A 12,797-nucleotide genomic window follows, 5' to 3' on the forward strand; every position below is an offset into this window, starting at 1 on the left:
TTTTGCTTAAAATTAGATAAATAATCAATCACTGGGGTAATCTTAATTCAAACAGAAAACAAGATTATTTTTCTCACCCCATTGGCAGATTATTTAGCTTATTTTAAGCAAAAACTCTCTTCATTTTGAGTTATTTTTTCCCGAAGCAAGCAGAGGCGGACAGTAGTGTCAGTAGTTACAGGTCAGAAGTAAATTCAAGTACATTTTTAACTATAAGTTATCAGTGTTTTTCTTTGGAAAACTTCACTATATTCCAAAGCATAATATATAATGTCATATTTTTTATACATTTCATAAATAAAAGTTGTTGTTTTCTTACCTTTACTACTTAATTACATTAAAAATGTAGTACTTTTTTACATGTAAAACTTACTAAAGTAAAACTTTGAATTACGCTTACTTGAGTAAAAGTATACAGTACTACATTTTTAATGCAATTAATATTAAATGATATTCAATATGAAATGTATTGCAGTTAAAAGTCCAATATTATGTTTTGGAATGTAGTCAAGTAAAAGTTTTCCAAAGAAGAACACTGATAAAGCACATATAATAGAAAAACAAGATTACTTGGAAAGTAAAAGTACTTCAATACTGTCCGCCTCTGAAAACAAGACAATCATTTTCACTTGTCTAATAAAGAATTGTAAGAATTGTAAGAAAGAAAGACAAAAATACTAAGTAAGAAAAGCATGTTTTGCAGTGTGGGTTCTTGCCACTGTCACCTCTGGCTTGCTTAGTTTGGGATACATAATATTCTACAGCTGGATGATGACATTATGGTGCTTTATAGAGGAAATTAACTCATTTAATAATTGATGATCTTTACGATGGAACTGACTTCAGTTGAACAACAACACTATTTTCTTTTAGAGCTCCTGTACAGTTGAATCATCATTGTCACTGTAAATCTGCATTGTATAAAGGACAATATAAATAAAGGTGACCTGGCTTGACTTAAAGAAAGATAACCATGGAAAAAAAGCATCATAGGTCCTCTTTAAACATTGTAAATGATGTCATTATGCGAGAAGAAGGAACACATTTGAGAGACATGTAGCTAGCACAATTCTACAGGAAAATTCGGTAACACTTTAGTATGGGGAACACATATTCACTATTAACTCTGACTTCTGCCTCAATAAACTCCTACTTTACTGCTTATTAATAGTTAGTGAGGTAGTTTTTGTAGCGTTTAAGTTTAGGTATTGGGTCGGATTAAGGGATGTAGAATAAGCTCATGCAGAATAAGGCATTAATATGAGCTTTAGAAGTGCTAATAAACAGACAATATCATAGTAATATGCATGATCATAAGACACTAGTTAATAGTTAATAACTGAACCTTAAAATAATGTGCTACCGAAAATTCAATCAAATATACAGTTATGCAAAAATATCTGACCAGGAATGATTCCACAGTGATGTGCAATAAAGGAGGAAGCTCTGCTCTTTGACAGAAGAAGATGGACACTCACAGTTTGTTGCCCTTCAGAGCCGCGTGGTGCAGCAGGTTAAACCCGCGGTTGTTCTGCTGGGTGAAATCGATGTTCGGCACCACAGTCAGAATCTCAATTATGCTTCTGAAGTCTTTAGCAATGGCGTCATGTAAAGGTGTATCTCCATATGAATCCTGACAACAACACAGAAAAAAACAATCACTTAAATCATGACATTAGTCAAATGTCTTTTATCATTTGTACAATTACTGTAACATTGCTTTGTTGCATATTAACTGTAAAGTGTCTTTGAGATATAGAAAGGAGCTTTATAAATTAAACTTGACATTTACGCTTGTGAACGCACACACAACAGAGCGACGTCTGTGCGCTTTTTGAATCATAAACACATTTTCATTCGCAATATATGGACTCACAGAGACAGACTATTTCTGAGTTAATGATGAGAGATTGCTTTATGTGGACTTGTACTTGTAAACATATCAAATATTTTATATCATTCCCTCAACCAACTTTTTGAACAGTAATGAAGGAGATCCAATTAACGCTGGACTAAGACGTGAGCAACGTGACAAAAGCTAACAGAACCCATTATAATGAGCGATGCTGTCTACACTGGATGAGGCGTGACAAAAGCTAACAGAACCCATTATAATGAGCGATGCTGTCTACGCTGGATGAGGCGTGACAAAAGCTAACAGAACCCATTATAATGAGCGATGCTGTCTACACTGGATGAGGCGTGACAAAAGCTAACAGAACCCATTATAATGAGCGATGCTGTCTACACTGGATGAGGCGTGACAAAAGCTAACAGAACACATTATAATGAGCGATGCTGTCTACACAAGACGCGAGCAACGTGACAAAAGCTAACAGAACCCATTATAATGAGCGATGCTGTCTACACAAGACGCGAGCAACGTGACAAAAGCTAACAGAACCCATTATAATTAGCGATGCTGTCTACACTGGACGAGGCGTGACAAAAGCTAACAGAACACATTATAATGAGCGATGCTGTCTACGCTGGACGAGGCGTGACAAAAGCTAACAGAACCCATTATAATGAGCGATGCTGTCTACACTGGATGAGGCGTGACAAAAGCTAACAGAACCCATTATAATGAGCGATGCTGTCTACGCTGGACGAGGCGTGACAAAAGCTAACAGAACCCATTATAATGAGCGATGCTGTCTACACTGGATGAGGCGTGACAAAAGCTAACAGAACCCATTATAATGAGCGATGCTGTCTACACTGGATGAGGCGTGACAAAAGCTAACAGAACCCATTATAATGAGCGATGCTGTCTACACTGGATGAGGCAAGACAAAAGCTAACAGAACCCATTATAATGAGCGATGCTGTCTACACTGGATGAGGCGTGACAAAAGCTAACAGAACCCATTATAATGAGCGATGCTGTCTACACTGGATGAGGCGTGACAAAAGCTAACAGAACCCATTATAATGAGCGATGCTGTCTACGCTGGATGAGGGGTGACAAAAGCAAACAGAACCCATTATAATGAGCGATGCTGTCTACACTGGATGAGGCGAGACAAAAGCTAACAGAACCCATTATAATGAGCGATGCTGTCTACACTGGATGAGGCGTGACAAAAGCTAACAGAACCCATTATAATGAGCGATGCTGTCTACACTGGATGAGGCGTGACAAAAGCTAACAGAACCCATTATAATGAGCGATGCTGTCTACACTGGATGAGGCGTGACAAAAGCAAACAGAACCCATTATAATGAGCGATGCTGTCTACACTGGATGAGGCGTGACAAAAGCTAACAGAACCCATTATAATGAGCGATGCTGTCTACACTGGATGAGGCGAGACAAAAGCTAACAGAACCCATTATAATGAGCGGTGCTGTCTACACTGGATGAGGCGTGACAAAAGCTAACAGAACCCATTATAATGAGCGATGCTGTCTACACTGGATGAGGCGTGACAAAAGCTAACAGAACCCATTATAATGAGCGATGCTGTCTACACTGGATGAGGCGTGACAAAAGCTAACAGAACCCATTATAATGAGCGATGCTGTCTACACTGGATGAGGCGAGACAAAAGCTAACAGAACCCATTATAATGAGCGATGCTGTCTACACTGGATGAGGCGTGACAAAAGCTAACAGAACCCATTATAATGAGCGATGCTGTCTACACTGGATGAGGCGTGACAAAAGCTAACAGAACCCATTATAATGAGCGATGCTGTCTACACTGGATGAGGCGTGACAAAAGCTAACAGAACCCATTATAATGAGCGATGCTGTCTACACTGGATGAGGCGTGACAAAAGCAAACAGAACCCATTATAATGAGCGATGCTGTCTACACTGGATGAGGCGTGACAAAAGCTAACAGAACCCATTATAATGAGCGATGCTGTCTACACTGGATGAGGCGTGACAAAAGCTAACAGAACCCATTATAATGAGCGATGCTGTCTACACTGGATGAGGCGTGACAAAAGCTAACAGAACCCATTATAATGAGCGATGCTGTCTACACTGGATGAGGCGTAACAAAAGCTAACAGAACCCATTATAATGAGCGATGCTGTCTACACTGGATGAGGCGAGACAAAAGCTAACAGAACCCATTATAATGAGCGATGCTGTCTACACTGGATGAGGCGTGACAAAAGCTAACAGAACCCATTATAATGAGCGATGCTGTCTACACTGGATGAGGCGAGACAAAAGCTAACAGAAACCATTATAATGAGCGATGCTGTCTACACTGGATGAGGCGTGACAAAAGCTAACAGAACCCATTATAATGAGCGATGCTGTCTACACTGGATGAGGCGTGACAAAAGCAAACAGAACCCATTATAATGAGCGATGCTGTCTACACTGGATGAGGCGTGACAAAAGCTAACAGAACCCATTATAATGAGCGATGCTGTCTACACTGGATGAGGCGAGACAAAAGCTAACAGAACCCATTATAATGAGCGATGCTGTCTACACTGGATGAGGCGTGACAAAAGCTAACAGAACCCATTATAATGAGCGATGCTGTCTACACTGGATGAGGCGTGACAAAAGCTAACAGAACCCATTATAATGAGCGATGCTGTCTACACTGGATGAGGCGAGCCAAAAGCTAACAGAACCCATTATAATGAGCGATGCTGTCTACACTGGATGAGGCGTGACAAAAGCTAACAGAACCCATTATAATGAGCGATGCTGTCTACACTGGATGAGGCGTGACAAAAGCTAACAGAACCCATTATAATGAGCGATGCTGTCTACACTGGATGAGGCGTGACAAAAGCAAACAGAACCCATTATAATGAGCGATGCTGTCTACGCTGGATGAGGCGTGACAAAAGCAAACAGAACCCATTATAATGAGCGATGCTGTCTACGCTGGATGAGGCGCGACAAAAGCTAACAGAACCCATTATAATGAGCGATGCTGTCTACACTGGATGAGGCGTGACAAAAGCTAACAGAACCCATTATAATGAGCGATGCTGTCTACACTGGATGAGGCGTGACAAAAGCTAACAGAACCCATTATAATGAGCAATGCTGTCTACACTGGATGAGGCGTGACAAAAGCTAACAGAACCCATTATAATGAGCGATGCTGTCTACACTGGATGAGGCGAGACAAAAGCTAACAGAACCCATTATAATGAGCGATGCTGTCTACACTGGATGAGGCGTGACAAAAGCTAACAGAACCCATTATAATGAGCGATGCTGTCTACACTGGATGAGGCGTGACAAAAGCAAACAGAACCCATTATAATGAGCGATGCTGTCTACACTGGATGAGGCGTGACAAAAGCTAACAGAACCCATTATAATGAGCGATGCTGTCTACACTGGATGAGGCGTGACAAAAGCTAACAGAACCCATTATAATGAGCGATGCTGTCTACACTGGATGAGGCGAGACAAAAGCTAACAGAACCCATTATAATGAGCGATGCTGTCTACACTGGATGAGGCGTAACAAAAGCTAACAGAACCCATTATAATGAGCGATGCTGTCTACACTGGATGAGGCGAGACAAAAGCTAACAGAACCCATTATAATGAGCGATGCTGTCTACACTGGATGAGGCGTGACAAAAGCTAACAGAACCCATTATAATGAGCGATGCTGTCTACACTGGATGAGGCGAGACAAAAGCTAACAGAAACCATTATAATGAGCGATGCTGTCTACACTGGATGAGGCGTGACAAAAGCTAACAGAACCCATTATAATGAGCGATGCTGTCTACACTGGATGAGGCGTGACAAAAGCAAACAGAACCCATTATAATGAGCGATGCTGTCTACACTGGATGAGGCGTGACAAAAGCTAACAGAACCCATTATAATGAGCGATGCTGTCTACACTGGATGAGGCGAGACAAAAGCTAACAGAACCCATTATAATGAGCGATGCTGTCTACACTGGATGAGGCGTGACAAAAGCTAACAGAACCCATTATAATGAGCGATGCTGTCTACACTGGATGAGGCGTGACAAAAGCTAACAGAACCCATTATAATGAGCGATGCTGTCTACACTGGATGAGGCGAGCCAAAAGCTAACAGAACCCATTATAATGAGCGATGCTGTCTACACTGGATGAGGCGTGACAAAAGCTAACAGAACCCATTATAATGAGCGATGCTGTCTACACTGGATGAGGCGTGACAAAAGCTAACAGAACCCATTATAATGAGCGATGCTGTCTACACTGGATGAGGCGTGACAAAAGCTAACAGAACCCATTATAATGAGCGATGCTGTCTACGCTGGATGAGGCGTGACAAAAGCTAACAGAACCCATTATAATGAGCGATGCTGTCTACACTGGATGAGGCGTGACAAAAGCAAACAGAACCCATTATAATGAGCGATGCTGTCTACACTGGATGAGGCGTGACAAAAGCTAACAGAACCCATTATAATGAGCGATGCTGTCTACGCTGGATGAGGCGTGACAAAAGCAAACAGAACCCATTATAATGAGCGATGCTGTCTACACTGGATGAGGCGTGACAAAAGCTAACAGAACCCATTATAATGAGCGATGCTGTCTACACTGGATGAGGCGTGACAAAAGCTAACAGAACCCATTATAATGAGCGATGATGTCTACGCTGGATGAGGTGTGACAAAAGCAAACAGAACCCATTATAATGAGCGATGCTGTCTACACTGGATGAGGCGTGACAAAAGCTAACAGAACCCATTATAATGAGCGATGCTGTCTACGCTGGATGAGGGGTGACAAAAGCAAACAGAACCCACTATAATGAGCGATGCTGTCTACACTGGATGAGGCGTGACAAAAGCTAACAGAACCCATTATAATGAGCGATGCTGTCTACACTGGATGAGGCGTGACAAAAGCTAACAGAACCCATTATAATGAGCGATGCTGTCTGCGCTGGATGAGGCGCGACAAAAGCTAACAGAACCCATTATAATGAGCGATGCTGTCTACACTGGATGAGGCTTGACAAGACGGCGAAGACACAACAAATTCCTGCATTATCTAATCAGTAAGATTTTTAAATGTTTGTTAAAGAGTCTCTTCTGCTCAACAAAACTGCATTTATTTGATTATAAATACAGTAAAACAGTGAAATATTCCTCCAGTGTAAATCAGCTGTTCTCTACGTGAATATATCATATAGTGTGATTTATTATCAGTGTTGAAAACAAGCTTGAGTGCCTCATCCAATTAAACTCTTTATTGTTGATGATTTTAGCATGTCTGACCTGCAGGTTGACGTCTGCCGAGTGCTCCGTCAACACCTTCACCACGTCTGTGAAGCCTTTATTGACAGCGATGTGCAGCGCCGTACACATGGAGTTATTCAGCAGGTTCACACTGGCTCCTTTACTGAGCAGCAAACGTGCAATCTCTGCCTGATTCCTGCACACATATCAGAGACACACACGGCTGATTAGAAGAACACACTGCAGGAGACAAACCAGACAGAGCATACGACGCTAAATGAATTTGTTAATATGTCTGGTTACTGCATTCTTCAAAATATCGCATTTTTAGTTTAAAGGGTTAGTTCACCCAAAAATGAAATGTCTGTCATTAACTCCTCTCCCTAATGTCGCTCCACACCCGTAAGACCTCCGTTCATCTTCACACACAGTTTAAGATATTTTATATTTAGTCCGAGAGCGTATGCAAGTGATTCATGCAATGATTCGGATCGCATCAAACTGCTGAAATCAAGTCACATTGGCGACCCGAATCATTGATCGATTCACTGATTCATGGCCGTTTGAATGGGATTTTTGCCCATTCTTCTAGAAGCTCATTTGTGAGGTCAGGCACTGATGTTGGACGAGAAGGCCTGGCTCTCAGTCTCCGCTCTAATTCATCCCAAAGCTGTTCTATCGGGTTGAGCTCAGGACTCTGTGCAGGCCAGTCCAGTTCCTCCACACCAAACTCCTCATCCATGTCTTTATGGAGCGACGCTTTGTGCACTGGAGCGCAGTCATGCTGGGACAGGAAGGGGCCGTCCACAAACTGATCCCACAAAGTCAGGAGCATGAAATTGTCCAAAATGTCTTGGTGAAGCATTAAGAGTTCCTTTCACTGGAACTAAGGGTCCACATACAAATTACTACAGTGATATTTAATACATCCGTGATATTGCTGAGGGTTATTCATGGTCTATTGTAGGAATTTGTAAATGCTTTCTACGCTTTTAAAATGTCATTTTAAATGTTGGATGGTTGAAGGGTTAGTAATAATGTCATTTAATTGAACCCAGTTTTTGAAAATGCTTATTGCATTTATAGAGCAAACCCAGGCAGGACGGGACGTTTTCACAGCCTTGTGTAACGTTTCCTAAAGTTCTCTGAAGGTGACAAATATCCTGAACCTTTACAGAACATTAGGGATGTTCCTAAAACGCTCTCTCTTTTGGTTATGAAAGAGCTGCAGTTCAAGGTTCCTCATATGACTTTAGGAGGATGATCCATTTTGGTTATTCTATGGTCACATGGCAACGTTACCAAGAGGACGTTTGGGACATTATCAGAGCGTTCCCATACGGTTCCCTGTGAGTCCGATGGGACGTTTCATTCGGGACTGCTCTTGTTGTCTACACTACATTCCCATAACGTTTGCAGGACCTTTAGGGGACCAACCGAATGTTATTTTGGGCCTGTTCTTTATCACGTTTACTGAATGTGTTCAGAACGTGTGTGTGTGTATCAGTGTACTCTGGGCTGCTCTAATGAGGGTCAGAAAAACACAGGATTTGAACAAAAGTTGCTTCTCAAAGATACCATACACATTAATCAGACTACAGTTAGCCCAGGTGTGGTGTGTTTTCTGAGAAAGACAGAAGTGACCCTTGTATTTAATCCTTCAAATAATCAATTACAGTGAAGACTGTAGCTCAACTACTCAAGCAAAACCTTGCTGTAGCACGATTAGAACAGCACATTCAGTGTCTCTAGAGTATGCCCTCATGTTAACGGGTCAAATACAGATGGCTGAGGACTAGTAGACTACAGCAAATGAGTAAAACACACTGGCTCTCCTGCATCTATACTTGGTAATACACACAGGGACTTTTCTTATAGTTGTCAGTAGTGTTGTAGTACTCGAGACCGGTCTTAAGACCATTTTTTGAAGGTCTTGTCTCGATCTCGGACTTCGGACTCTGGGTTTTATCTCAAGACCAGTCAAGACCACAACTGCAACGCTATCACTGAACTGCTGGTGCATTGTCTGATTTAACATCATTAATGTGCTTTGATGTAAAACTGCGATCAATAACTTCTTGTTATTGTGATTTCTTTTGTTACTGTGCTGCCGGGTTCAAAAGCAATGCAGCATTGTCTGAAAAATGCCCAAAATGTATAAATGTGATGACCAAAAAATTCTGAGATTCAGTTTTTATATAACATAAAATATAATTACGCAATATCAGAAGAGCAAGAGCTGTTTTCATGAATATAAGCGTGATTGCAAATGATAGAGATTTATACAAAGCAATGAACAAGTGACAAATTAAATGACAAGTGTCTTTACTAATTCAGCAACGCTTTGTTATTAAATTAATCGGCTGCTTTGAACAAATCGGTTGAATAAATTATTCCGTGAATGTTATATTATGTTAATGTTTTAATGTTAAGTTAATCTGAACATTATTTATGACGGTGTATTTGTACCAATTCAGATCCAATTTCTGTCCCATGAGTTTTATTGTTAGTGGTTTGATTGGTAACAGTGCTATAGTGTCTTACTATTCTAATTACATTTATTAATTAAATACAAGTCATTTCTCGGATAGTAGATATGGGTCTTTTAGATGAATTTAAGGAGTGCTGGTCCAGTCTTGGTCTCGGTTTAGGTGGTCTTGACTACACCTCTTGTTGTCAGTAATGACCTTTTGTGTAGGGCAGGAATAATGTCTGACGCTCACCCGAATGCTGTGTAGTGTAGCGCTGCGTCTCCATCCTCATCTTTAGCTTCAATGCTGCTGTTGGCCTGAAGCAGAACCTTCACCACCTCCACATGTCCCTGATGGGCCGCAACCTGCAGAGCCGTCTTGCCCTGGTTCTTTATATCCACCTGAGCATCACACAGCCATCATCAAAACACTTCCTGACCCGTCGACCGACCAATGGTCGGCCACATGCTTCACCAAATCAGTCAGGTGTGTTATTTTCCCTTGTAGCACTTTGAGATTGTATAGAATGAAAAGTGCGTTATAAAGAAAATCTATTATTATTATTACTATTGTCACTAATAATTGATATTAGCCATTTAAATATGTTTTGTTCATGTACACTTACAGTGGAAAAATATTTTTTTTTGTACTGGGAATCATTGAAAAATTACAATAATATATACACTGCAAAAAATGCCCTTCTTCCTCAGTCATTTTGACTTGTTTCCAGTCTACATATCTAAAAATTATTAAATCAAGATGCATTTACTAGATCAGTAAAACAACATAAGATATTTTTTCTTGTTTTGTTGAAATTAAAATCTAAATGAAGTGAGTTTTTGCTTAAAACAGGCAAAATGATCTGCCAATGGGGTGAGAAAAATAATCTGATTTCTGATTGAAATCTTGTTTCTTGTTTCCGTCCCAATCAGAAATCAGATTATATTTCTCGCCCCATTGGCAGATCATTTAGCTTGTTTTAAGCAAAATAATTTTTAGATATTTAGACTGAAAACAAGAAAAAAATACTAAATAAAGCCCTTTTCGGACGGTAATTGTTTTTCTGCCACCACAAACGTAAAAATCCCTGGATGGAGACGCAGCGAATTACCGAATTACCTTCTGTTTTTAGACAAACACAAGGTCGTGTGGTGATTTAATTGCCCTCTGAATCCACATCTTTGAGTTTTGAAGAAGAGATCGCTTCAGAAAATGAACTGTATATCCCTTTTGACCCCTGTGGAGCACCGTACGGCTGCGTTTCGCTGTAATTCGGATGCGTTTTAAAGATCTAGCCTACACTTTTATTACTGAAATTCTGGAAAGTATTTACAAGAATAATCGTTCATCACCGCTCAAAAGAGAAAGAGAAGAAAAACACGTAAACATCTGAAATGAGCCTGTATTGCGGCAGTAATTACGTTATATAGATTCAACTCGCTCCTCCCCCAGGAATAAATCTCCACCGTATGCACGAGTTTATCTCTGAGGTGGCTGCACATTTATTATTACGGATGTCCACGAGCAACAATTACCGTCCGAATAGGGCTTATGAAGAGCATATTTTGTAGTGTGCCCACATGATTTACTTAAATGCTGTAAAAATCCATATTTATGTAATAAATAATAATATAAGATTACTTTTAATATACTTCAGGACACTATTTCCTGTGAACACGGATGAGCAGGGGAGTCTGTCTCTAGTGTGTTTATAAAGGGAAAGGCTATAACCCTTTGGACAGACGGAGCCAGGAATAACTTGAGATTTCCTCCCATCGGATTACAGAATCCAGCTTCTCTGCATTAATTCTCTCAGGCTGTGAGGCACTGACCTTGTCAGGGTATTTTTGCACCATCTCGCGCACTTTAACGGCGCTCCCGTGAGCCGCCTCGATAACCAGCCGTCCTGGATGATCCTGCTCCGTCGACTGAGAAAGCAGCTTCTCCAGCACCGAAATAACCGTACCTGAATGATGAAGAGGGAAAGAGTTAAACTCTACACTGCAACGAATGCTCTTCTTACTCAGTATTTTTGTCTTGTTTCTAGTCCAAACATCTAAAAATTCTTAAAACAAGAAGTATTTACTAGACAAGTAGAAGTAATTGTCCTGTTTAGGGTAAAATAACTCAAAATGAAGAGAGTTTTTGCCTAAAATAAGATAAATAATCTGCCAATGGGGTGAGAAAAATAATCTTAATTCAAACAGAAAACAAGATTATTTTTCTCACCCCATTGGCAGATTATTTATCTTATTTTAGGCAAAAACTCTCTTCATTTTGAGTTATTTTTCCCCAAAACAAGACAATTACTTTTGACTTGTCTAGTAAATGTTTTTTAATGTAAGACTTTTTAGATATTTTGACCATAAACAAGACAAAAATACTGAGTAAGAAGAGGCTTTTTTGCAGAGTGAAAGGTGAGCCCAAGTGTCGCACAGTTCAAAACCAGTCAGAATGAGTCAAAATGTCACCATGCATCAAGACACAAACACTCCAACACTGGCACGGCATGTGAAGGAGAGAAAAACAGACAGACAGAGAGAGAAAGAGAGATAGACTAAAAAACATACGGTGCTGAAACGAGAAAAACAAACATTGGTTTCATGCAGGAAAGTGAGGACGAGTACAGATGACAAAGAGAAAGCCAAAGAAAAACATAATGGAATTGTATTATATTCCTGTGAATTCTTACTTCCTGATTCGCTGGCATTCTCGGCTGTCATCAGATTGGCGTCGACCTCCCCAGGCTGTGCAGAGAGACACGCGGGGTTAAAGGTCCACGTCTGACCTCCAAACGCCACACGAAGGTCACCATCTGCATACACTTTTAAAACCTTCCCAACCTGACCCAACGCCTGAGAATAAACACACACAAATGAACAGTCAAATAGAGGATCAGTGTGTTTACAACACCTGTCATACACTGCAAAAAATGCTCTTCTTACTTAGTAATTTAGTCTTGTTTCCAGTCTAAATATCTAACAATTCTTATATCAAGATGCATTTACTATACAAGTTAAACAACATAAAATATTTTTTCTCTAGAGCTGCTGGAGTGCCTCAGGGCTCAGTGCTGGGACCGCTTCTCTTCTCCATCTACATGTCATCACTAGATCTGTCCTTCAGAAACATG

General features: G+C 40.5%; 1 protein-coding gene across 3 annotated transcripts in view; it reads right to left on the reverse strand.

Annotated features, from left to right (window-relative positions):
- mib2 (MIB E3 ubiquitin protein ligase 2) overlaps positions 1–12,797 on the reverse strand; it is a 119,616-nt gene that overhangs the window by 27,012 nt on the left and 79,807 nt on the right. For all 3 annotated transcript variants that reach the window (XM_067412899.1, XM_067412900.1, XM_067412898.1), the window contains exons 9-13: positions 12,357–12,519; positions 11,497–11,630; positions 9,917–10,065; positions 7,233–7,389; positions 1,479–1,633 (exon numbers count right to left, since the gene is read on the reverse strand). In XM_067412899.1, coding sequence (XP_067269000.1) covers positions 1,479–1,633; positions 7,233–7,389; positions 9,917–10,065; positions 11,497–11,630; positions 12,357–12,519 — 758 coding nt within the window. The remainder of the gene's footprint in view (positions 1–1,478; positions 1,634–7,232; positions 7,390–9,916; positions 10,066–11,496; positions 11,631–12,356; positions 12,520–12,797) is intronic.

The sequence above is a fragment of the Pseudorasbora parva genome, chromosome 13 (genome assembly GCF_024679245.1).
Source record: "Pseudorasbora parva isolate DD20220531a chromosome 13, ASM2467924v1, whole genome shotgun sequence".
Taxonomy (NCBI): Eukaryota; Metazoa; Chordata; class Actinopteri; order Cypriniformes; family Gobionidae; genus Pseudorasbora; species Pseudorasbora parva.